The sequence below is a fragment of the Callorhinus ursinus genome, unplaced genomic scaffold (genome assembly GCF_003265705.2).
Source record: "Callorhinus ursinus isolate GAN/ISIS: 27379988/994484 unplaced genomic scaffold, GSC_fseal_2.0 scaffold23, whole genome shotgun sequence".
NCBI lineage: Eukaryota > Metazoa > Chordata > Mammalia > Carnivora > Otariidae > Callorhinus > Callorhinus ursinus.
In genome coordinates, this window is record NW_027397085.1 from 1,233,359 (window position 1) to 1,260,365 (window position 27,007).

Sequence of the window (27,007 nt, forward strand, 5' to 3'; positions counted from 1 at the left end):
TTGCACTTGCTATTCTTTTCGCTTATTTTTCAACAATTATTAATGGAAAGTCTATTATTTATTTCTAGGTGTAAGTAATAATTGTTAGATGAAAGCATAGTGCCTGGCTCTCAATAAATACTTGTTGAACCAGCCAGAAGAAATTAAGCAGCAAGTGATTGACAGAGGAATGCCCCCTCTCACCTGGTGACCTTGGCCTCCAGAGCTCCTCCTCTACTCCTTTCATGGCCATCACTTGGAATTTTCCCTCTTCCTTCCCTTTTTCCTTCAAATTGCTGCTTTCTAGGGATAATCCCTTCACCTTCATCCCATGTTGGGTCAGATGGTTCTGGGGTTGGTTTGTTATGCCACAGAAAGCAGAAAGCCCTAAAGAAGTTAAATCTAGGAACAGCCCACCCATCTAGTCTTATTTCCTTCTGAAATAAAATGAATCTATCTTGCTTCTTTTCTTTGCGTGTCCAACAGTCTTCCTCTGGGGATGACAGAGGGAAGTTATTCTTTTCCATCTTACCAAGTCTGCTTTCAGAAATCCCCATAGTGAGGTTTTAAAGAGCTGGGTGCTTGGGTGCCTGGCTGGCTCAGTTAGTTAAACCACTGACTTTTGATTTTGGCTCAGGTCATGATCTCAGGGTTGTGAGAGCCCTGTATTGGGCTGTGTGCTGGTCCTCGAATCTGCTTAAGATTCTCTTTCTCTCTCTTCCTCTGCCCCCAGCTCTCCCTCTCTAAATAGCTGGCCCCTGTATTAGGCCCTATAGAGTTGGGGTGAAAGCTGAAACTGTGCTCTGTTCTGTTGTTCTTCCACCCCCAATGGGCTTCCTGTCCTTGAATTGTTGGTTATTCTTTAAGATTTAGGTCAAAGTTTTCCCTAGTAAATCCTTCCCCAACCACTCCTTCCCACTTCTCCCAGAGTAGGAACTTCGTGCTGGTTTGGGAGCCCAGTCACATTCCGAAGTAGGAAAATATGTTCAAAGTCTCAAAATATTTATAAATTTGTAAACACACTTTAGAACACAACTAGGGATTGCTTATATCTTTAAAAAAACTGATAAGCTATAAAATATTTTAAAAATTAATGTAAAATTAAGATCATAATGTTTTTAATTAGGCTTTTGAGATATGGTTTTGGTTTCAGGAAGATTATCTGGGACATGACTTGAGGCAGCCTGAATGAAGAAGTGGGTAGAGTAAGACAGTCAAGGGGTAAGGTCCATATGTGGTGTCCTATAAAGGTTGCTAACTCTAAGCAATGGGGTTGCATTGCCTCTTCTGTAGGACCTCCTGAGAATCATCCAGAATATCTGTTGGAATTGTCTACTTGGAAGAACAGGATGCTGGAGCAGTAATCCACTGGATCTGTTCCCCAAGCAATTGAGGGTTGCTTTGAGGATGTTACCTCTCTTACATTTTTGGTCATTTGCCAATGGGAACAGAGGTCACATCTGCCCAGGTGAGTCTTTGGGCCACAAGCAGGATGAGTCGGGTGGCACCAGAGAAGGGTCCTATTGGTGTGCAGCTGTGGCTTGAAATTCTGGCCTGAAGCTCCTTAAAGTGTCAAATAGGGGAACTAATTCTGGGTGCTTATTAGTATTAATTTATTGTACAAGTCCCCAAATTTGATTGCATAACAACTCTTGAGATACTCCAGGCAGATATTCTCCTGAGTCTTTTTTTTTTAATTGTGGTAAGATATACTTGGCATAAAATGTGCCATTTTACCCATTTCCATGTGTACAGTTCAGTGGCATTAAGTACACTCACATTATTATGTAACCATCACCACCATCCATTTCTAGAACTTTTTTAATCTTCCCAAACTGAAATTCAACACCCATTAAACAATAACTCCCCATTCTGTCCTTCCCCCATTTCCTGTCAACGACCATTCTTTCTGTCTCTCTGAATTTGACTACTACATATGCGTACCCCATATAAGTGGAATCATCCAGTATTTGTCCTTTTCCAACTGGCTTATTTCATGTAGCATAATGTCTTCAAGGTTCATTCATGTTGTAGCATATGTCAGAATTCCCTTCCTTTTTAAGGCTGAATAGTATTCCATTGTAAGTATATACCACATTTTGTTTATCTACCCACCTGCTGATTTTTATTTGGATTACTTCTGCTTTTGGGATATTGTGAATAATGCTGCTATGAACATGGGTATACCAATACCTGTTTGAGTCCCTGTTTTTGCTTTTCTTAGGTATATACCCTGAAGTGGAATCATTTGATAATTCTATTTTTAATTTTGTGAGGAACCACTATACTCTTTTCCTTTTTTAAAAAAAGATTTTATTTATTTATTTGTCAGAGAGAGAGAGCACAGCAGGGGGAATGGCAGGCAGAGGGAGAAGCAGGCTCCCTGCTGAACAAGGAGCCCGATGCAGGACTCAATCCCAGGACTCAATCCCAGGACTCTGGGGTCATGACCTGAGCCTAAGGCAGACGCTTAACCGACTGAGCCACCCCAGCATCCCGAGGAGCAACTATACTGTTTTCCACAGTGGCTATACCATTTTACATTCCCACCAAGAGTGCTCAAGTGTTTCAATTTCACCACATCCTTGTCAATACTTGTTATTTCTAATGGGTGTGAGTTGATATGTCATTGTCGTTTTGATTTGCATTTCCCTAATAATTAGTGATGTTGAGCATCTTTCCATATGCTTGTTGGCCATTTGTATATCTTCTGTGGAGAAATGTCTAATCAAGTCCTTTGTCCATTTTTAAATCCAGTTGTTTTTTGTTGTTGTTTCTGAGTTCTTTAAACTCTGTAGAAGTTCTTTACATATTCTGGATATTAACCCTTAATCAGATACACAGTTTACAAATATTTTCTCCCATTCCATTGTTTACCTTTTCCCCTGACTCTTTTGTTTGTTTGTTTTTAAGATGTTGGGGCTTAGAGTGATTTAGTGACTTGTAAAGATCACAGATATCATATTGGAGCCACTGGGACTTGAACCCGGGTCTCCTACTCTTTACCTAGTCTCCTTTTTTCACTGTCTCACCCCAGTCCCTAACATTTGGTCACATCAACATAAAAAGTAGTTTGTCATGTATAGGCCAAGTACCAAGTAATAAAATTTTAACTGGTCCTTTGGGTGACCTAGGCTCTTGCTGCCCTCCCCAGTCAGTCCTCCTCTCCCATCATCCAGTGCTGAGACTTACAGAGATACAGAATGCACCTGGGTGACTTTAGTTATGTTGATTAGCTCATTAATTAATCAGATTTATTTTCTTCATCATATCCACCTTAAAATGTTCTATTCTGCTCCTTAAAATGTTTTTAGGAATCAGGACATGTTTTCCAAAGGCTATTTTTTTTTTTTTTTTTTTGCTTTAACAACTGCATGGTGTTTTACAAAGAAGATAGCTGATGGGTTTTTCTACCACATTTTAAAGAAGAGATTTTTATTAGATGGAGCAAGTTTCCATCCATTCCAAATTAATCCTAAAGCATAGATGCTAATAAATGCAGGCCACTGCTGAGTAGAGTGCCTGACACAAAGTAGGTCTCCAATAAACATTTGTCAAATGAATGCCACGATGCCACAATGAGGGGGGGAGGATTTATAGGGGAAGCGGGCTCAATTGTTTGATTTAGCAGGGGAAAAGAAGCAATATTTTCTACATTATGGCCTCTGTGGAAATTGGTTTTATTTGTCTCATTCCTCATGTCTTGAGGCTTTGGGACACAGCATACTCGGGAGGGGGCAGGAATAAATCTGCAGAAGAACACGGCAAGCTGGAGTAGCCTCTCTGGCTGGATGTTGCAGGGAGCCTAATAGTGGGCCCTTCTGAGCAAAGCATCCTGCTTCCCCACTGTATCGTGGGAGGCTCTGAAAAAAGATTCTTGAAAAAAATGAGGAAACTGTTTGGACTTCCAACATGATTTCTTTTCAACAGAGACTCCTTGAGTAAATCACTAAACTTTCCTGGGCCTCTGTGTCCTCTCAGCAGGAATAATGGAGTTGAACTAGGAGAGTTACTTTCCTTGGGCTCTAAGATGTAATATTTCTAGTTTAGTATTCAATGTGCAGGAAAAGTCTGGAAAAATAACTTGAGCAGAACTGAGAGTTAAATGTACATATTTCAAATCAGATCCTAACTGTCATTAAAGTTTCTGGAAAACTTAAACAGATATTTTTGCCTGCTTTTAAGTTTTTATTTCAACCATTATCTTCAACTTATATATCTCAGCTTATAACTTCAATTATGCATTAAATATTATATCTATCTCGTGCATATGATTATATTTCAATGTGATAGCATCATAGAGGTATTCCTAGTCAATACAAATACTTGATTTCTGTTTGTTAATGTGGTCATGTTGTCTGACTGCCTACCCATCTTTGAGCCCCAAAAAGGAGCATAATCTTTCCATCAGTTTCCTTGGGCGCAGCTGAGAGGGACTAGAACTTTCTTTTTTTTTAATTTTTTTAAAGATTTTATTTATTTATTTGAGAGAGAGAGAAGGAGAGATAGAGAGCACGAGAGGGAAGAGGGTCAGAGGGAGAAGCAGACTCCCCGCCGAGCAGGGAGCCCGACGGCGGGACTCGATCCCGGGACTCCGGGATCATGACCTGAGCCGAAGGCAGTCACCCAACCAACTGAGCCACCCAGGCGCCTGGGACTAGAACTTTCAAAAAGATAATTTCAGGGGCACCTGGCTGGCTCAGTCAGAAGAGCCGACTCTTGATCTCAGGGTTGTGAGTTCAAACCCCACGTTGGGTGTGGAGATTACTAAAAATAATAATAATAAAAAGACAATTTAAACACTACACCTCCCCGTCCTGTTGTTTCCTTTTTGTGGCTTATTCTTAACACGGCAGCCAAAATGATCCTGTCCCTTCCTGGGTCAAAACCCTCCCGTGCCCTCTCCCATCACTCAGGGAAACCCGAAATCCTTGCTGGTACTGACATGGCCTCACATAATCCGACTCCCCTTTTCCTCAGATCTCATCTCCGGTGTCTCTCCTCTCACGTGTCCTCAGCACCCCTGGCTTCTTGGCTGCTCCCTGTGCATGTGGGGCCAGTGAGGCACCTTGGGCTCTGACCTTTCTGGACTGCTTTTCTCCAAGAAATCTATGTGACCATTGTTGTTATCTACTCCAGGGCTTTTCTTGAAAATAACCTTTAGCAAGGGCCTCCTAGGGCCCTCTCTAACTAAAATCTCAACTCTCTGGGCTCTGGGATGACCAACATTGGTCCAGGAGAGAGGGCTTTCCCAGCACACAGGACTTTCGGTGCTAAAACTGGGTTTATCTTGGACAAACCAGGCCAGTAGTTCACCCCGTATAGTCCCAGCACCTAGAACAGAGCCCGGCTCATAAGAGTCTTAATAGATATTTGTTGAATACAAGGAATGAATGAAAAAATGAATGAGCATGTAGGTAAAGGAAAGAAGTATTTTTAGTGGGAGTGTAGGGGAGGTACGTATTGCCTGTAAAATCAGAATATATGCATATATATATATATATGTTCATCATAGCAACGTATAAGGCTTCTTCAGCATGGAAAGAAGCCCAACTTTCATGAACGGGGGGACCAGTATTTCTCAATCTCCTAATCAGAAGAGGATGATTTACCAATTTTGCTGTTGCTGAAAGTGGTTTGGAACACAGTGTCCCAGACTCATCTTTTAGAGAAAATTAAAATGGTTGTGTTGACTTTACTGTTTTGGGACTTTAAAATGGTTTCCATGTTTTAAATGGCATTGGCACGCTTTTAAATGGGCACTTTTCCCCATTACTGATGACCCTGAGTCCCAGCCCTCTCCTCTGTCCTAATGCTTCCCTAAGCTCTTGCAGCCTGGACCTGCCTGAGCTGGCTCCCTTAGTCTTTCTGCTCGCAGAACCTGCCATTCCACTTACTGATGCCCCCTCCTGCCTCCCACCAGTCTCCCCAACTTCAGCTCCTTTGAATCAGTGCAATCTAATGCTGGTCTGTCATATATCATGTACTTGTTCCTCCAAATATTTTTGGCAAGAGAATTCAACAAGGCAGCATAAGACAGTGGTGTAGTCATCTTTGTATCCCTTGGTTTGTACATTCATTCATCCATTCAAATCTTTTTTTTTTTTTAAAGATTTTATTTATTTATTTGAGAGAGCGAGAATGAGAGAGAGAGAGAGCACATGAGAGGGGGGAGGGTCAGAGGGAGAAGCAGACTCCCCGCTGAGCAGGGAGCCCGATGCGGGACTCGATCCCGGGACTCCAGGATCATGACCTGAGCCGAAGGCAGTCGCCTAACCAACTGAGCCACCCAGGCGCCCTCATCCATTCAAATCTTTTTGAGTCCTACAATGTGCCAGGCCCTGGGAAAATAACAATTAACAAGATATTCCCTCTGTCCCCTCCAGTAGGGACAGGCAAGTAAATAGGAATGATCCAGGGAGGACTGACACTGTATTGTACTTTTTTATGATAAGTATTGTGTACTATCAAGCATATAGGAAGGGTGCCATGACTATCATAGGTCAAGCACTAAGTACACGTTACTTGAATAATGAATGGATGAGCCAGTGATTGAGAGTGGATATAATTGTTTTTTTTTAATTTAAATTCAATTAGCCAGGGTACAGTACATCATTAGTTTTTGATATAATGTTCAATGATTCATTAGTTGAGTATAACACCCAGTGTCATCATATCATGTGCCCTCGAGAGTGGATATAATTGTTACGAGAGCACAGAACCCTCAGGGTAGGTCATACCATCAACTGGAAAGATGCTTCTTCCATTTTTCTGCTTTGAAGAGGCCAGCTTATCTGGATCTATATCATGAAGAGTACAACTTCTCTTTCCCCTTTTCTCTTTTCTGCTCTGACTAAATAACAGGATGAAAGGACAGGTGGCTGCAGAGCACCAGCAATGCCATTTAGCATGCTCCATCTCCTTTGCTCAGGACTCTTGAGTAAAATAACACTGATGGCAGGCAAAATTGTAGCCTTCTGAAATTCTTCTCACCATTTCCATTATTGATTAAACAAAGTGTGTGCTGATCTTGAAGGCAGTTGACTGTACAGCCAAAATGAGTTGCTTAACTCTGCTTACGGTTTTGCAGAAGGGAATCAGATCCTGTCTGTGCTCATTGTGAAGGGAATTGTTTTTCCAGCTGAACTTCACCCCTTAGATTCCGCACATCTCTTCCATCTCTTACAGCTATTTGCTGGTGTGCACTGTTGATTCTACACGCAGCACTACAGGGTTTATCAGGGGCCATCTACTCTTCTAGGTAACTCCCTAGTACAGTAAACATCTGCTGTGAAACTGGAAAGAGCTGGTTCGAGCCAGTTGTTCTTAGTTTCACTGAGCAGTCTTCATTTTTGAGGATTACCTTGTTCTTTTTAATTCCCCCTGCCAAATCAGAACCTGTAGAAATTTTGCTTTTTAAGAAAACCCTCATTTTTATATGTTGAAATATTTAAAGTAAATTTTAAACAGTAATTTAACATTTTAGTATGCATTAAAAAATTCATATGCATCTCTAAAAAGCAAGGACATTTTTCTATGTAGTCAAAATTAATTCTGATTCCTTAATACCCAGTCTGTATCCAGATGTTCCCAGTTTGTACCCAAAAGGTCTTTTATCGTAGGTTTGTCAAAACTAGGATCCAATTCAGGACTATGTATTGCATTGGTTTCTTTCTTTTTTTTTCTATGATTTTATTTATTTATTTGAGAGAGAGAGAGCAAGTAGGGGGAGGGAGAGGGACAAGAAGACTCCCCACTGAGCGCGGAGCCCACCACATCTGATGGGGCTGGAGACAGGGCTCGATCTCAGGACCCAAGATCACAAGATCACAACCTGAGCCAAAACCAAGAGTCGGAGGCTCAACCGACTGAGCCACCCAGGCGCCCCGCATTGGTTTCTTATATATAGATGAGCAGTCCCAACGTACTGACCTGTGGAATAGACCAGACCAGCTTTCCTATAGAATATATGATTCTCCTGATTGCTTCCTTGTGGTATTGTTGACGTTATTCCTATATCACTTGTGTTTCCTCTAAATTGGATTATATTCCACTCAGGTACTTTTGGCTGGTATATATCATTGATGATGCAGTGTTTCTAATACTGTGTCACAACAAGGAACCCATGGTCTGATGATTTCTCCTCTTGCAATGAGCAATCTTGGTATAAGTTTTAAAACTAATTTTATTGAAAAAATAATAGCTACCCACATTAGGACACGAAAAAAGGTATCAGAGAAAAAGAAGTCTTCCTACTGTACCATAGTTTTGTTAAGGTAGGCAGTTAGTTGGGTTCTAACAGGATACCCGGCAGGCCAGCATGGAGGAAGTCATGGGCAGCTATTGGGAAAGTCAGAGGCCTGGCATGGTAGCACTCCACAAGAAGCCAGATCAAACCAGACAGGTCCAAGTTGGCGGGTGCCATGACAGGAAAGCCCTGACCCAGTAAGGAAGAAAAGGCATGAAAAACCTGCTTCCAAGAAATCCCTGCTCCAAGTGATGAATATTGCAACCCCTAGTTAAAGATTGTCAATAAAAGATAGAAACCCAAACCCCAGGTCAGCAGCTCTGTCTCTCTTGAGTTCACTGGCTTTCATATTCGCTCAGAGAATGTACTTTTGCTTTTATAAACTTTCCCGCTTGTGTTGTGTGTCTGTCCTTGAATTGTTTATTGTGATGACACCAAGAAACTTCGGTGACTTCTTTGGGATGGGTTGAGTCAAGGCCTCAGGGCCTGGGGTCTCCCCAGTTCACCCGGCATCAGTTTTAGTCACTAGTTTCCTTTTCATAGGAAGGAGGCATTCCTCCTGGAAATATTCTACGCGAACACAGTAGGAGCACACTTTGATTTAATAGCATATCTAGGAGGTCCTTCCATTTTGGTACATGTTGACCTAATGTATTCTTCTTAATTGCTCCATGGTTTATCATCCTGTAGATGTTCCTTAATTCTCTTAACTAGTGTTTCATTATGGATATTTTTGTAATTTCCAGATATGTACTTTTGCACAAATATGAAGATAAATATAGGTTACATTCCTAGAAATGACACTGCTAGTTTAAGAGCATGTGAATTCTAAATTTTGATAGCCATGGCCTAATTTCTTTTCAAATAGTTAGTACCAGTTTATACTTCCACATAAAGCCTATGTATGATAGCGTCCTTTCCCCTAGATCCTTATTACCATAACGTATTACCAATTTTTGGTTTTTATCAGTGATAGGTGAAAAAAGAGATTTCATTGTTTTGACATGTACTTACCTAATTTTGAATTTGTTGCATACCTTTTCCTATCCTTCATAGGTTAAGGAAATAGATTTCCTAATCTATAGGGTAAGGAAAGCCTCTCTTTTTTTTTTTTTTAAAGATTTTATTTATTTATTTGACAGAGAGAGAGAGAGTGAGAGATAGTGAGAACAGGAACACAAGCAGGGGGAGTGGAAGAGGGAGTGGCAGGCTTCCTGCCGAGCAGGGAGCCTGATGCGGGGCTTGATGCGGGGCTTGATGCGGGGCTTGATGCGGGGCTTGATCCCAGGACCCTGGGATCAGGACCTGAGCTGAAGGCAGATGCTTAACAACTGAGCCACCCAGGCACACCCTGGAAAGCCTCTCTTAGTTTCTCAAATGTATGCAGTATTTGTGACAGGATATGAGCATTCAGATTGCTTTAATATGTAAATCTTTTATCCCTCCCTTTTCCCTACACTGCAAAGCTCTAAGGCAAATATTTCCCCCACCTCCAATAAAGATGGAAAGTGGACCTCATTTTTCTATTGATTTTGGTCTAAAGTCCTATTATAACCCATAGAGTAACAGGAAAAGAGGGTTTCTCTGAAAACCTTAAAAGGTTGTGGGCATCGAGGGAAATGGGGAGAAGGCAGTATGATGTGTATGTGCGTGGGGTGCAGGAGCTGATCCCCAGAAGTTGCCCAACAAGGGAAAGGATCTGTTGCCTGGGAAAGGAAGGGTCAAGTTGGGCCTGGCAGGTACCACATTAAGGGATAATGTGTCAATGCCCAGAAGCTGCCTGAAATCTCCGTCAGTACCTGGAAGCTCACATCATCTCTGCCAGGGGCACTGCGCTTCCCGGCGCCTCTGACTCCCAGCATCACAGCTTACAGTGGAATAGTGATTGTCGAAGAGGGGTGACGCTGCCAGTGCTGACTCCAAGGCTTTGCTTGGTCCCCAGCTGCATTCAGCTCCCTCTCAGAACACTTGGAAGCCCAAGAGAATGCGGTGGAATGGAGTTCTGATCGCCAGTCTCATAGGTGAGCCTCACCCTCATAACATCTGCGTAGATGGGAAGAGAGTTGAACTAAGACGGCTCAAGATTCCCTTCCTGGAACAGCAGTTACTAACCCTGTTACACATTATTCCCATTTGACTTTACCTTTATTTAGAGTCTTTTGAGTTTTGTGCAGACATTTAAATTTTCTGTATGGTAAAATTTATGTTTTTTCTCTTACGGCTTTTCTTTTATGCATTTATGTTTAAAACTTTGATCAACCTTGAACTTGTTCTAAGAGATCTAACTTTTTCTTTCCATATGATTGACCAAATGTCCGTCATTATTAAACAATCCAGTTTTTCCTCACTGACCTGAAATGCTCCCTTTATCATACATTAACTTCTATTGATCCTTCTTTTTTTTTTTTAATGCACATATTCGGTGGCTTTAATCACCCCAGCTATGTTACATATAGTGATTTTGGGGCAAGGCTACATCTTCCTGACTACCTCTCTTTTTCTAATTTTCCCATAACCATTATGGTTTTTCTCCTGATATGAACCAAAAAGTTTGCATGTCTATTTCCCCTCCATCCTCATGATATTTTTCATTGGGATTATATTACATTTATTAGTCAATTTAGAATAACTTAGCATCTTACAAGATTGTGTCTTTCTCTTTATAAGCATGCGTAGATTTATTCGTCTTATTCTGTATCCTATGGTAGCATCCTCAAATTCCCTTCAACAGCTCTTGTACCTTTCTTAATTTTTTCCATAGATACTTAATCATTTTGCTGAAAATGTAAAAGAGATCTTTACTTCCACTACACTTTCAAAATACTTGTAAAGTATATGTAGAAAACAATGACTTTAATATATAAAGATTTTTAAAAAGATTTATTCATTTATTTATTTCATCTATCAAGCTGTTGTGCGAGCATCCACTCCTGGAGTACGAGGTTCAAGACCAGGTACTAAACTTAGGCAGAGACTTTGATGCTGGAGCGTGGCCCCCAGAGGAGAGTCAACATGGGGATGAAGCGATTGGGAACCAAGTCACTTAATTATATTACACTATATTATGTACACTGAATGCCTACTATATGCCAGACACTCTTCCTGAGTATCTTGTTATTACACTTAATCCTCCTATTAATCCAATGAAGATGGTTCTGTTGTTATCCTCATTTAAGAGATGAGAAAATTAAGATGGAGAAGTTAATTGTCCAATTCATGGTGCTAGTATGGCAAGGCACATCTTAGAAGTCTATGTCTTTGGTTGGGGGAAATGAGGAAGAGTAAGTATAGGGAAGCATGACATCTACTTTTAAATTTTTGAAGAGCTAGCATATGGAGGAAACTATACATTTTTTTCTATGGATGCCCAGAGACTAATATGTGGACAAATAGGCAAAAGTTGTTGATAAGTAGATTCCTGGTTAATGTATGCAATAACTTTCAAAGAATGAAACATATCTTAGAAAAGAATATGTGATCTTGCAAGGTAGTGAGTTGCTACTGGAAAAGTCCAAACAGAGGCTGGATGGCCCTGGTTGAGGATGCTGGCAAAGATACTCGGGCTTAGTGATTTGTGTTAGTCATCCTCAAGGACCCCCAAGGCCTTGGGATGATGGTAAATGATTTACCCTTTAATTTCCAGCATGGTGGGGTCATGTATTATGAGTGAAGTGGTAACATTTAATGAGTTCCAGGTTATCTACTTCACAGAAACAGGATTGAAGGGCTGATTCATATTAAGCAAAGCTAATAAAAATCCATGAAACCACACAACAGAAAATTTTGGACTGAGTCTGATAAAAGCAGCAGCTGTGTATATGAGAGAGGTTGTGCAGTGTAGTGGTTGTGAACATGGATTCTAGAGCCAGACCATGTGGGTTCAAATCCCAGTTCTACCATTTACTAACTGTGGACCTCAGGCAAGTTAACTTAGCCTTAGTTTCCTCACATTTAAACTACTGTGTTAAAAACACTCTCAGAGGGTGCCTGGGTGGCTCAGTTGGTTAGGCGACTGCCTTCGGCTCAGGTCATGATCCTGGAGTCCTGGGATCGAGTCCCACATCGGGCTCCCTGCTCGGCGGGGAGTCTGCTTCTCTCTCTGACCCTCTCCCCTCTCATTCTCTCTCTCTCAAATAAATAAATAAAATCTTTAAAAAAAAACCACTCTCATATTTTAATCCCTGTAAGGGACGAATGAGTGTGAATAGATAGATGGATGGATGGATGGACGATGGATGGAAGGATAGAGTGTGAGAACAAGAGAGAAGCAATAGTCTGGAATATAATAAGTAATAAATGTTTGCTGTTATTTTCCAAAGAATGTCCAAGATATTGTAAATATTAAAGCACTATAACAGGTAAATCATCTTTAATTTTACAAATTGTCACAAGTTGATGCATTGTTTTGGAAAAAACAGAGAGATATTGGCACATGGCAAATAGCACAAACCTAAGTAAAGAAAATATTAGATCAAGGTAGATTAGAACTTTGACTTTTAAAAAAGTCTTCTAAAACTGTTGATCTATTTTTACTTAACTATCAAAAATAAGTATTTCATTGAGCATCTAGAGCATCTATTATTAGGCCCAGCACAGTGCTAAATACTTTAAGGAAAAATATAAGAACATCACATTGTGCTTGTCCTTAAGTAGTTTATAATCTAGTTATTTGTGATTATAAAGACACAGTTTTTTAATTTATGTTTTTTATTGGGGGTGGATGGGCAGAGGGAGAGGGAGAGAGAGAATGCCAAACAGGCTCCATGCCAAGTGCAGATGCAGGGCTCAATGCTGGGCTGGACTCAGGCCTCGATCTCACAACCCCGAGAGTCATGACCTGAGTGGAAATCAAGAGTCAGATGTTTAACTGACTGAGCCACCCAGGTGCCCCTCATAAAGACACATTTTAAAAATCCTAGGACCTAACACCTTTAAGTAAAATCATCTTTGAAAGTAATCCCTTTGGAAGGTTATACACTTATTTCAATAACCCTGCCATTGCTCAAAGCATTTTTTGCATCTATTCCTTTGGGATTGCCCTTGGAGTCATTATACAAGTCATGTAAGAAAAGCAGACTCATTGCTCCTCCATCTTCCTCAAGCGCCTAGCTTAGTTGCCTGAATTAATCAATAGATTTGGTGTTCAGTGACTTCTGGTTACTTTAAAATCTCAAATTCACCCTAAAAGACAAGTTTTGCTATTCTTGATGACCTTCCAAAGAATGTACCACAGCATTACTGGACAGTAAGTAACTGGGAGACCAGGGGCCTTTCTCATCGTCTTTGCATCTCCGGCAGCACCCAGCTGGGTGCTCATCCACAGCGGGAGTGCAAGATGCATATGTTGCCCTGAACTGAAGGGCCAGGAGCACATTAGCTGTTCAGCGGGAGATAGCAGGGTGGGCGGAGGGTAAAGGCAAGGAGGAGTTCCAGATTTCTTTCTGTTCTGTCATTTCAGTGTTTTCTTTCACCACTCCTTAGGCGTCTGGCTGTGACAGTGAAGGACAGAAAGGTCTGCCCGAAGCTGGCAGCAGATTTTCCCAATACTCCCTTCTAGCCCTGTGTTTGAAAAAATTATTAATTAAAAAATGTATATCTATTCTATAAGCCCAATATGCTTTATACATATTTGTGTGTGTGTGTGTGTATTTGCCAAATACACATAGGTGTGGTGCATGAACAGGCTAAAGTAGAACTTCAGTTTCAACATACAGACTGAAAAACTATGTCCATTAATGCCTTTCTCACATTTCCATCAAAAGCAATCATTGGGGGGCACCTGGGTGGCTCAGTCGTTAAGCGTCAGCCTTCGGCTCAGGTCATGATCCCAGGTCCTGGGATCCAGCCCCGCATCGGGCTCCCTTGTCGTCGGGAAGCCTGCCTCTCCCTCTCCCACTCCCCCTGCTTGTGTTCCCTCTCTCGCTGTGTCTCTCTCTGTCAAATAAATAAATAAAATCTTAAAAAAAAAAAAGCAATCATTGGGGGCTCCTGGGTGGCTCAGTTGGTTAAGCATCTTCCTTTGGCTCAGGTCATGATCCCAGGGTCCTGGGATCCAGCCCCACACGGGGCTCCTTGCTCTGCGGGAATCTGCTTCTCTCTCTCCCTCTGCCTGCCACTCCCCTGCTTGTGTTCTCTCTCTCCCTCTCTCTCTCTCTCTCTCTCTCTCTCTCTCTCTGTCAAATAAATAAATAAAATCTTAAAAAAATAAAAGCAATCGTACCACGTTTCAGAAAAAGACATGTTTGAAATCTGGAGGTATTTAGAATCACCAGGAAGGACAACAAGACACCCCCAAATAGGGGATATCTGGAGTGACCTACTGAAAAAGCCAGGATCTGAAAGGGAAGTAGCAGACGAGAAGAGTGCGATGCCTATGGCATGAGAAGTACAGACCAAAAGTTCCCAGCCGAAGCCTGTAAGGAACCATGGCAGCACTCGTGAAGATCTGCCAGGCCCAGAATTGCGGTCTTCCTATTAGGCTGCCAGCCAAGTACAAACAGTTGGCTCCCCTTGCCATCCTGTCTTCTCTCCCTTTGAATCTGAAGAGGTCAGCAGTCCTGGTTTGCAAGATAGGAAGAGAGGGCTGGAAGCATAAGATGGAGAAAGAGAAGGATCGGTGGGCCTTCCCTCATTGCCTGCCTACTGAAGGCAACTGCTGGAAAACCAGAGAAAATATAAGTTTCATGTGTTCCAAATTTTAATTTTACATGGAACTGAACACTTTTTTTTTTTTAAATTTAAATCAGGCTCTACACCTAGTGTGGAGCCCGATGCAGGGCTTGAACTCCCAACCCTGAGATCAAGACCTGAGCTGAGATCAAGAATCAGACACTTAACTGACCGAGCCACACAGGTGTCTCTGGAACTGAACACTTTTAATTCCTGAATTAAGATTGTGTTTGCTAAATAAAGTGGTCATGGAGCTTTCTATTCCCTAAGATGACCCAGCAAAGTCCTGGGGCATGTCAGTATTTTCAAATAGGGAGAGAGGATAGACTTCACCCAATGAGCAGGTTTAAAGAGATGGAGACAAAAATAAAGTTGCATTTGGATTATTTCATGAATGCTGTTTGTTTAAAATGACAATTATAATATTGCGAATGTTATTTACTAGCTTTACATTTTTATAATAAATCTACAAAGCTTGAAAGACTTAATTATAATTACAGAGCAGAACGCAATGGCTCTAAACCTTGATGATGTAAAAGTAATGGTGTAACTTAAAGAAGCCAAGAGGTAGATGAGGGAGGACGAGTAGAGGGGAGCAGAAAGAGTTAATTCTTATTTTACAGAGTGGAAGTAAGAGGTACTGCTTTACATCAATGGATAAAGAAATAGGTGGTTAAATAGAAAATTCCAACTTATAAAGATAACCAACAGAATAAATAAAAATGTAATAAATCAAAATTGGGAAAAGTAGAACAGGGAGAAAAGGGAAATGTTACGTGATTTAAATGCTTCAGCCTTTGTAAAGGGTTAGCAGTAATTACAGCTTAAAATTGATAAAACCAGACATTAGGTATAAGACTTCAAAACACAAGCAGCAAACAGGTCATCACCTCTGGGTAATGCCCCTCAGGAGAGGGGCAGCTTTTGTTTTTAATCTTATATACTCTATACTTTTTGAATTTTTATTGCATGCATAGTGTTTCTAACAATAAATAAAATGAGATTAGAGAAAAATAGTAATGTTAATTAAACAATTCCTACCTGGCTCGAATCCAGGGTTTGGTGTGCATATTTAAAGGCTACTTCCCCAACTACCATGTTTGTCTGAAGCTGGGGGCAAAAAGCCCCTTTCAGGGGCCAGCTCCTCTGCAATCGCCCTGATGTGGTACGGCTCAAATCCACAGCACCCGCCAATGTACCTGACCCCCAGATTGTAGGCCTCTCTGGCATATTTTTGAATATCCCATCTGGTTGCAACTCTGGGCTCTAGTCCTGCAACACAATAATCACAGCATTTCTGTTACCATCCCTACATTCAAATCATAGGTGCTCCGATGGAGCACTTTTTAAAATTAAAACATGATGAACTTTAGATTATGCTCTTTTTTCATTGACATTGACTGGTTTTGTCTTACGCAGCAGTCTCTTTTCGTAAGACCTTACCATAGCTGTTCATTATAGCCGTTTCCACGTTGTCAGCACAAGAAAACGCAAGGACCGCTCCTATGCCCTGAGCTTACCAAAGGGATATTCTGGGAGATCCACAAACCCGCCTTTGCCACAGTCAGGGGTGTGGAAGCCCAGGGATTGCACCATCAGGTGTGCCTTCCACCCTGCGGGTCCGTAGGCCCTCCTTCATGAGCCTCATTGTCTTCAAGCTGGTGCTGGGCCCAAAGCGGCAGTTCACGCCCATGATTGCAGCCCCTAGGCAAAGAAATAAAGAACTTTTACATTTTACTTATTTTTTAATAGTTGGAAATTGCCTTAGAGATTAGTTATCCTTCTCCACCTCCCAAGTTTTACCAAGAGGAAAACCAATGCCAGTTAATTCTTCTATTTCTGAACTGCTCTCACAAGATTAAGCAACCTTTGTTAAATTTCACAAACAGCCGAACTGCTGATCACATTGTGGGTCCCAATTACCTGCCTTCACCAGCTTAACAGCATTCTCCAGGTGTCACCCCACGCATGTCTCCGTCCGGGCCTATGCACATGGTAGCTGCCACAGGTTTACCCGATTGTTTTAAGACTTCCACAGCCCATATGGCTTCTTCGGCATGCTCAAAATACTAAGAGAGATTTCATTTTTCTATTGGTCCAAATGTAAAGCAGATTTTGAAAGGTGGAATGCAAATGTTGCAGAACAATTATAAAAATGACCAAGTATATGTGGTAAAAGTTGCTGAGGAACAGGTCTTTAGCAAACTAAAGAATATTTTTCTGAGTAAACATTTTAATTCCTTTAACAATAGTATATAGATTTTCATTCAGAGATCATTGATTCAGCAAGATGATGACTGTTATGAATAAAAACAGAAACAAAAACAAAGAAACACAAACGTTTTTAACAAAATTGAGTATCTAAAATCATAAATTTGAAGGAATGAACTTTTTTTTCAAAGATTATTTATTTATTTGAGAGAGAGCAGTGTGTGCGAGAACTCGAGTGGGGACAGAGGAGTCGAGGGAGAGAGAGAGGCAGACTCCTTGCTGAGCAGGGAGCCCGATGCAGGGTTCGATCCCAGGACCCCGGAATCATGACCTGAGCTGAAGGCAGACGCTTAACCTACTGAGCCACCTAGGTGCCCCAGGAATGAAAGTTTTACTAATAAATTTTATTTTATTTTTTTTAAAGATCTATTTATTTGAGAGAGAGAGAGAGAGAGAGAGAAAGAGCACAACGTGAGTAGGGGGAGGAATAAAGGGCGAGAGAGAGAGAGAATCCCAAGCACACTCCCCACTGAGAGTGTGACCCGATGTGGGGCTGGATCTCACAACTCTGAAATCACAACCCGAGTGGAAACTGAGTTGGACACTTAACCGACTGAGCCACCCAGGTGCCCCTTACTAAAAAATTTTAGGCTCATCTTTTATGGAGCTGGGGTAATCTCTGAAAAATAATGAATAGTTTATTATACTTTCTACTTCAAAGTGATTTTATATTCACTTCTCGTTAGATGTTCATAAGTGCTCCATGAAGTAGGAGAAATATGATGGTTTCCCCCAGTGAGACCGCAGCAGCACAGAGCTGGGGTGGGGGGGAATAGCGACTCAGTTTCTTTCATTTGCAGGGGTCTTCCCAGGAACCCCCTTAAGGGCCACAATTGAAAAGCTGACCTTAAGTAAATGAAGAAAAGCCAGCAAAAATCTCCCTGTGTTCTTCCTTCTTGACTTAGATTCTGCAAAAGCCGTGTGTGAGGAATGGCAGAGAGAGTCCACAGAGAGGTTCTTACAAAACAAACTTGTGTTCCATCTGTCTGGAGAGGCTATCAGGTGGAGTTTGTGCCCATCTCTGCAGATGACTGTTGCCAAGTGCATCTGCCAGGCTTGGGTGGCCCTGAGCCTTGGGAAGGTTGATGAAGCAAGCTTTTCAATAGATTCAGAGAGTGATAAGGGAAACAGCAGCTGGGAGGCTACCGTCCTCGTTGGGGGTAGAGACTTGGGCTGAGAGGTTTACTCCAGGTGGTAGCAAAGGTGGGAAATGGGGAATGAGGGCTTTTTAATTTTTGGAAGTGGAAGGAAGAGAATGTTCTGGGCCTTCGTGTCCAAGCAACGATCAATTCTTACTCTTTCTTCAAAATATCACTCGCCTGTTATAACTTGAGTGAAAGCAGGGGTTTGGGAGAGAACAGAGCATGGACAGTGGAGGGCAAGGAAACTTCCTGGTACTGAGTATTATTAGCGGGGCCTGCATGAGCCTGAGCAGCCAGCCGCCTACCTCCTAAGCTTTGCTCGCTCACAGCCTCCAGACCCGGCAGAGCTCCTTCCAGCCCTGCCCCTCCCACAGGAGAGGTTGCTCCCTGAAGCACCGTCCCCTTCTCACCCAGCATCGTAGGGTCCCCTGTGAGTTGGCTGCTGCAACCACCCAAAGACAATCAAGGCTACGGTCAGGCCTCTCCTGGGCCTGCCCTTTGGCTTCACTAAAACCCAGCATGCAAGTGAGAGGATTGTTTGCCTTGACGGCACTGCATGTATATAAACCTCTGACCCTGTACCCTGAGGAAATCAGGGCACAAAGCAATCCCAAATACCCTCGTGAAAGCTGAAGATTATGTAGCGGGATTTGTCCAAAGAGAGTGACTCCCTCCCCTAAGATACTAGGCTTATCTCTGCGATCAAGAAGTCCACATTTTTCTTTGTAAAAACCTCTAGCTGGAGTTGAAAGAGTTTTTTAACTGTGGCTTCATCCTTGTGGTGTCTGTACACTGATGTCCGGCAGACCCCCCCAGCTACCAGAGCATCACCCTTGCCAGCCACTTCCCTGGCAAGGTCACAGGCAGCAGTGTTCACAGCTTCCCACTGAGGTCAGAGAGCAAGAGTTCAGACGGTGAGCCCGGGATTTTTGCGGTAAAATATAACAGATAACAGAGGGGGCAATGAGCAAGTCAGATGAGTCCCAGTCATGGTTTAGACTGCAGTTTGAGGGGGGCTGAGGGATAACTGGGTGATGGGCATGAAGGAGGGCCCGTGATGGGATGGGCACTGGGTGTCATATGCAACTGATGAATCACTGACCTCTACCTCTGAAACTAATAATACACTCTATGTTAATTCATTGAATTGAAATAAAATAGAATTTTTAAAAAAACCCTGCAATTTGAGAAGACCAGCAGCGTTGCGGACTTCTCCTTTACTGCCAGTGAGCTTATTTCCATTACTGTACTCACCACAATGCATTTTAGGAAGTGTTTGTGTTGGCCTCCCTCACTGGACTGTGAACCACTTCAGAACGGGCTCTGTGGCTCTCTTTCACCTTTGTTTTGAGCATAGAGATTGGACTCTAACAGGTACTCAATAAATGTTGGTTGGTTGACTGAACAAATGGGCATGAACACTGACAAGTATGAACACTTTACATGTACACAATATTGCACAGTACTTCCACATTCTTCCCCTTCTCTACTTTTCTCAACAACCCTACGCATTTAAGCATAAATGGTCTCCATTTTGCACAAGGAAAACCAGTGCTCCGTGCAGCCAAGTGTCTTGCACAAAGTCACACACCCAACAGGAGGCAAAGTTGGCATCGAACCCAATTCTTCTCATTCCCAGGCCAGTGATGTGTTCCCAAGGACCACCCTATCTCCAGATGGGCAAGTTAGAAGAGAAGACGGTGAGATCAGATGAAAAGGGCATCTAAAAAGTGTTCTTTCTCTATAAAAAAATAGCACAGGATGACCATGTCCTTCCAATGGCCTATTCCTTCCCAGTCCTCTCTTCCCCTCTACCCCAGCTCAGGAGGCAGAAACAAGCTCATTTATGTAGTATATATTTGTTTACATAATAATTAGTTCATTAACACACATTTTATGTGGAGTTTGTAACAGAGTATAGTAACATATCGGGTCAATTCCATACCTTCCCTTCAAGAGGTTATTTTTATTATAGATGATCCCTGACACTCCCCCTGCCCTCCCTCCACCCCCACCCCCACCAAAATGGCAGTTTACCTTGCTTTCCATATTGTCCTCACTGACAGCAAAGGGGAAAGTCTGCATGACACTTGATCCTGCTCTCAAGAATTCTATGTGAAGTTGACGAACTACGAAGTCGTTTTTTAAATTAAAATTAAAAAGATAAACACCATAGGAGCTATCATTTGCAGCAACAGCAGCTTACCCACTCACAATCTCTTTCAATCAGACACAATTTCAAACCTCGTTCTTACAAAAAAATTGCAGATTAAGGTCAGTAGATTTCAAGGACAGGACATGGCAGAGTCAATCCTAAACTGGGACTCTTTGGAACCCCATATTGTCCTGTCCATGGGCAGCAACGGTCTGGTGCAGTCGCAGGCAGACACTCGGTCTCGCTGACCACTTGCCCCTTGGTCTTTTGGTCTAGAGAGGGTTTATTCATTTGCCTATGTCGTGGAGGATGTAGCTGGTCTACTTACAGTCAGGAAATCCTTACATGAGGAAGTTGGCACAGTGGACAAGGCGTGTGTGGGTGGTGCCCTCACCAAACCGATTCAACAGCAGGCAGCTGGGCGGACGCGGTCAGGGAGCTTCCGTGGGCCCTATCAGGACAGCCTTCCCTCCTCTCTCTTCATCTCTCCCCAACCCCAAACCTCATCCTTGCTATTTCAACACTTTCAACACTTAAAAATTAAGGACAAGGACAAGTTCTCTGTGGGCCAGATGAAAACTTGGTGCTAGGTGCCAGAGAAACAAAACTTGGTCCTTCCATATAACTCTGAGTGTCTGATGAAGCAATAAAACTGGCCAGTGGGTATGATGTGTTGGGATTTTCATGCGGCTTAACTCACGAGTCCTCACAACTAGCCTATGTCATACCCTCTTGTGACATGGGTCAAGAACCTGAGCCTGACGCACCTGGATGGCTCCATCGGTTGAGCAACTGACTCCTGGTTTTGGCTCAGGTCATGATCTCAAGGTTGTGAGATCGAGCCGAGTTGAGCTCCACGCTCAGCACGGAGTCTGCTTGTCCTTCTCTCTTTGTTCCTCCCCCCACTCACACTCACGCTCAAAAAAAAAAAAATTTATCCAAAAAAAAAAAAAAAAAGAAACCGATCCTTGGGAAAGTCAAATGACTTGTGCAAAGTCACACAGCCGGTGGGTGGAAGAATCAAGACAGGGTCCCAGGTTTCTCAGATACCCTGTGCATATATGAATACAATCAGAGAAAATCCAAAGTTCCATTCCCAGCTTGTATCCTTTCATTCTTTCGCTTTCTTTTCTTCCTTTTTTTTTTTTGTTAAAGATTTTATTTATTTATTTGACAGAGAGAGACACAGCGAGAGAGGGAACACAAGCAGGGGCAGTGGGAGAGGGAGAAGCAGGCTTCTCGCGGAGCAGGGAGCCCGAGGCGGGGCTCGATCCCAGGACCCTGGGATCACGACCTGAGCTGAAGGCAGACGCTTAACGACTAAGCCACCCAGGTGCCCCTCTTTTCCACTTTAGTTGAGGAGACTACTCTCAAAAAATAATAAAAATAGAATTAAAGCTCCAGTTTGATGTTACTCGCCAATCTGACCACAGTTTTTACCTCCAACTTTTATTGTTTTTTTTCTAGCTCAGGGGATGAGGTGAAACTGTGTTGATTTCTTCACACCCCTTTCACCCAACAAAACCCAAATGTCTACCATCTATGCTGTGTTAATCTGGTGGCTATCATTAATCCTCTTTACCAAACACGTTGTTATATATAATATGCAAATTAGCCAGAAGCATTAATGTGAAGCAATAATAGTTTTACTATGTTAAGGAAACTCTTGAATATCCACAGCGTGAATATTCATGGAACAAATATCAAGATGTGTATTTTAGCACTCCCTGTACCTGAAGATGCAAGTGTGTGTGTGGAGGGGGAAGTTGGGGAGGGAGAGGCCATTTTCTTCTACATGCTTCAGCCCATGTACTGTCACTGTCTCTACATCTTGGCAACTCTGGCAAGTGAAACAGCCCTTAGACAACACTCAGAATTATTTATTTATCTTCTCTCAGTCAGATTTAAGCAAACTGTCACCCTCTAAACTAAACAGTCTCGGGGGGTGCTGCCACTGACCTGCATCGGGATGGTCTACTACCGATTCCGGAGTCCAGAGCCCAGCCTTCACGTAGCCCCTCTTCTCCAGAGTTATGAGAAAGCTGCCATCTCCAACCACAACCTCACCACTATCCAGACGTTCCAAAATACCCTGAAGGAAAGAAAGAAAAATCACCTAGGATACAGACCTCTTTTTCTTTTTTTTTTTTCTAAAAGCAGTTTCCAATTTTAGGAAAGGTGGTATTATGTTCTTATAGTCCCAGTTCTGTTAAAATCCTCAAAGCCTAATAATATTTCAGAAAGATTGAGTATATTCTGTTTCTTGGACACTCCAGGTATTCGTTTTGTGCAAAGTGCTGTGAATATTTTTTCTCAAATAACATTTAATCTGAGTCAAATTATAGTGAAAGTGCTGATTCCGTGATAGTTGTTAATGTATTTCATTTGGGGAGACAATGTCCCCAAGTTAAAACAAATCCTTGGGCTCCCTTCCTCCTGGGGGTGGCCATATGACACGGTATTGGCCAATGAGACATAGGTGGAAGTCAGTTAAAGATTTCGGGAAAAGTTCTGCTTTCCTGCTATAGATGGGCACTTCCTTCCATCTGGGAATTTTTTTTCTCCTTCCTCTCTGGAATGTTACCATAAGTCCTGGAGGTATAGCAGTCATCTCTCAGCCATGCCACTGAAAGCTAATAGCTGGTGTAACTAGCAGCAGTGTGTGTGTGTGTGTGTGTGTGTGTGTGTGTGTGTGTGTGTGTGTGTGTGTTTTAATGACAACTTTGAGTAGCTGCAGCAGCCATGGATTGCAAGATCTCATGTTAAGTGAAAAAAAAAGCCTCTTTTTTGTGTAAACCACTATACACAATCCTAAGGAACACACAGTTTCATAATGATGCCCTACATTTTCCAGCATGTTCATGTTCACATATTCACATGCATGTTTTCATTTGGTACTCCGGACAACTCTGTAAGCTAGGCAGGGTGGACAGTTTTTATTCCCATCTTATAAATGAGGAAACGGATGTTCAGAAAGGCTAAGTGACTTGTCCAAGATACAGAGCTAAGTAAGTAAACAAGTAGACTTCAGATCTTCTAAATTCCTAATCTAGTCTCTTTCTAGTCCCACTTCTCTATTCAGCCCAGCCATACTTGAATAAAAGGTTGTATCCGAGCAGCTCTCCAAGGCCTTACGGTTTCCATTGTCTAAAACATGCCTCCCCCCGGATGCCTGCTTGGGTCACCCTCTTACTTCCTTCAGGACTTTGGTCAAGGGTCATCTTTTCAGAGAGGGCTTTGCTGACCATCCTATAAAAAAAACTGCAAACACTCCCATGGTAATCCCCATTCCTCTTGTACAGATGGCCTTAGTTAAAGATATAACCTTTTATTGAAAATCAAGGCCAGTTCATCTCAGCCCTGTCCACAGCTGGACACAGAGCAATGCATGAGTGGGGGAGAAAAGCGTGTAGTTGCTCCTTCTAATCAGTCTGCAGTCCAGGAAGGTACATTAGAAGGGCTTGTACTGGAGGCCACCGTATCTACAACATCTCTGGTATTTGGAAGTGGAATGGAGACCGGCTGCGTTAGCTGTGTTAGCCGTAGACACTGTTTTGACAGAGAGGGCTCCCGACTGGTTATTTTTCCATACTTCATATCTAAAAATGAATTTTAGCTGAATGTGGAAGGAATGTTAATATTTATTATGATTCTCACCTTTTCCTCTATTCCCTCCATACAATGCAATTTGCCCTTTTAATTTTGTACTTTTGAAACATAAAAAGGACTTCAACTTTAAACTCTCACGGACCTTTCCACCTGCCAGGTACAGTTCCAGGCAAGAGGGATAAAACATCGGTATAAGATGAGGGCCCTGACCTCAAGAAACCCAAGGTCTGGCCACCTTGGAGAAGGCCAGTGGGTCAACAAGTCATCACAACACATGTGATAAATAAATGCTGCAGAGGACTATAGAAGAGAGAATCAGAGGTATAGTCATTTGCATAAAATGTCGTCTTGAAAACCTAACACTTCAATTAAGTTAACCATGTTAAGAATCAAATTTAGTTCTAGAGGGGAAAAACACTGGCATACAGTCTGGGTGTTATAGGATAGTATCTCTCCTCCTACATCCAATCTATCCCAGGGTTATGACAAGTGTATCTATTTAACACTTCTCAGGAATGTACCCCCTCCCTTCCTCACTGCCCCTGGATTGTTGAAATGGCCTCCAGTTTGCTCCAGCCCACCCTGGCATATCTTCCATTGCTGCAGAGTGAAGCCTTGCCTGACCTACTCTCGTTTGGGATTACATCCTCCTTTGTGTTCTGCCTAAGGCCGAACACCGTCCATTCCTGCATCTATCACTTGTACTGCAGTATCTGGTTACCTACTTGTTTCCTCTGTTTGGCTTTACAATGCTTGAGACTCAGGTGACAAATGACACTCTTTAGCTAGGGTTTTAAGAAAATTATAGGGCTTATTTTGGTTGTATCTTCATGATAACAAGTAAAGACATTTTGATCTGTTACCTAGATGTTTGTCCAAAATTTTAAATTTTGCCAGTTTTCTAAACAGCCCTTAGCAAAATAACTCCATCATCAAGATTTGAATTCAGAGCATCTACCAGCCCCTCCTTCACTGCTCTATTTACCACCTCAATTAATTACTACACCAGGATGATCTAAAGACAGCTCTAGTATGACAGAGGACTGGAAAATACAGATCACTGTAAATTAATTTGCAGTACATTTATATTTTCATTCCATTCTCCCTTTCAGTTTGGCAGTGAATCTGCCTTGGAGCTGGTAGTGAGCTCCGAGAGGCATTTATGCTTCCTTTTTGCAGATCTCAGTATCTAGACTTCTGGATTTAAGGTCTGGCTTCCGGGCGCCTCTATTCATACACAGAGGAGCTGGCCAGAGTCTGCCAGACATCCATTCTGCCTGAACCTGCCACCAGGACTGCTCTTGTGGATTAATGAGGCTACTGGAGGTGTCCCCTGTGGCAATTAAATGAATTCTTAAGTTGTACCTGTTAGCTGACAGGAGAGGTGAGATTAGCTGCTTCCCACTAACATTTTAACTCTCAGGTACACATTAGCATGGGTTATCATATGATAATCTTGGTGTTGCAAGAGCAGAGGCTGCTGGGAAGAAACCGGACAGGGACAGCATATTTTAAAAAACCTTTTAAAAAATGAGCTAACGGTGAACACAGTATTACAGAAAGTTTAGAGGAAGAAATCAGCACAATAGCTTTATGCTTTTATTAAGCTCATTTTCTTCAATGCCCATATTTTACTTTTATAATCAGAAAGACATATCCAAAGATTTTTTAATTGTTAAATCCATATTGCACATCTTATGTAATTATTACCATTATTATTTCCTTCCTTACACTGCGTATATAATATTTTTACATAGTTGAGATCAGTCCATGACATAGTATAACTCCTTTTATAAGGTAACATTGCCAAAGCAGTTTGCTTGTTCCCATACTTAGTTTCTTAATCGGTGCCTAATAACTTATTAACTGGGTGCACCTTTATTTAGGGAGCCCACCATCGTTCGTCATCTTGGTTGTTCCTAACTTTTTAGTATAAATAGATCAGTGGTGCACACTTCTTTGTCTATATAGCGTCTCCCTTCCCCACCCTCTCTGAATTTGGGGCACAGGTGGGTTGCTTTGAGGGATCCTGGAGATGTCCTGCGTCCAAGTTCATGCCTTTCCTAATTTTGTTTTGTCGCCCCTTCTCCTCACAAGCACACCCCCAGCAGAGAAACGGGGCGGAGGAGGGGGGTGACAAGGCTCACAGTTGGTGAGCAGATGGGGAACGAAGCTTAGAGAAGGAGCCAGGGAGACCTGTCTGACTGATGAGAGGAGGCCGACCCCTCCAGCCCACCCTGCGCACCCCCCAGACCTGCGCACTCCCTTACCCACCCCTTCTCCGCAGCCTCGGGTCGGGGAGGGTCTGCACCCAGGACTGGTTTCACGCCAGCCCACCGCTTGCAGGGCCACGCTGCCCCGCTTCCCAAAACCTGAGGGAACCAAGCTCTGGGGCCAGTTGAGCCGAAGACCTGACGGTGTCTGTGGGCTAAGGGTAGAAATGTGAGCATGGCCCCTGCATTCGAAGCTAGACTTCAAATCCCCGCTTCACCGTGGACTAGAATGGGTGACCTTGAGCTAGTTGACTCTCTGGGCCTCAGTTTCCTCACCTGAAAAATGGGAATAATCGTGAAAATGAGATAATTTGTGTAAAGCAGTCTGCGCAGCGCGGGGCACTGGGTCAGGGCTCCATAAGTGTTACCGAGATTGTTATCTAATCCTGTCGCCAAGGTGGTATTGTCATCCCGGGCACCTGGCGGCCGCGGAAACCGAGGCGCAGAGCCGTCCGGGTGCCCGGCCGAGGCCGCAGAGCTCGGCCAAGGACTGAAGTGGGGTTTGCATTCCAGGCCCTGGGAGCCCCGCGGCCAGCGGGGCTGAATACTTCGCGGACGCCCGGAAACTCACCTTTTTGGCCCCGGGGCCTCCGGCCTGTGCCATCGCGCCGCGACTGTGTGGGCACCGGGTGCGGGAGAGCGCGCCAGCCCTCGAGCCCGC

The 27,007-nt window shown here is 42.8% G+C and overlaps 2 protein-coding genes across 2 annotated transcripts in view; one reads left to right on the top strand and one right to left on the bottom strand.

Moving 5' to 3' along the window:
• The window catches only part of LOC141374854 (uncharacterized), a 130,624-nt gene extending 120,272 nt beyond the window's left edge, over positions 1 to 10,352 (top strand). Inside the window, exons 4-5 of the mRNA XM_073905268.1 lie at positions 1,273 to 1,447; positions 10,170 to 10,352. Of these exons, the coding sequence (XP_073761369.1) occupies positions 1,273 to 1,447; positions 10,170 to 10,252 (258 nt within the window). The 3' untranslated portion in view covers positions 10,253 to 10,352. The remainder of the gene's footprint in view (positions 1 to 1,272; positions 1,448 to 10,169) is intronic.
• A 2,125-nt stretch (positions 10,353 to 12,477) lies between these two features.
• LOC112839555 (S-methylmethionine--homocysteine S-methyltransferase BHMT2) lies at positions 12,478 to 27,007 on the bottom strand. The gene is given in 11 exon segments (XM_073905284.1): positions 12,478 to 13,786; positions 15,938 to 15,972; positions 15,975 to 16,168; positions 16,417 to 16,513; positions 16,515 to 16,600; positions 16,820 to 16,839; positions 16,841 to 16,965; positions 19,004 to 19,195; positions 20,347 to 20,438; positions 22,424 to 22,556; positions 26,918 to 27,007. Coding segments are annotated over 11 exon segments (1,089 nt in total). The 5' UTR covers positions 26,951 to 27,007; the 3' UTR covers positions 12,478 to 13,704.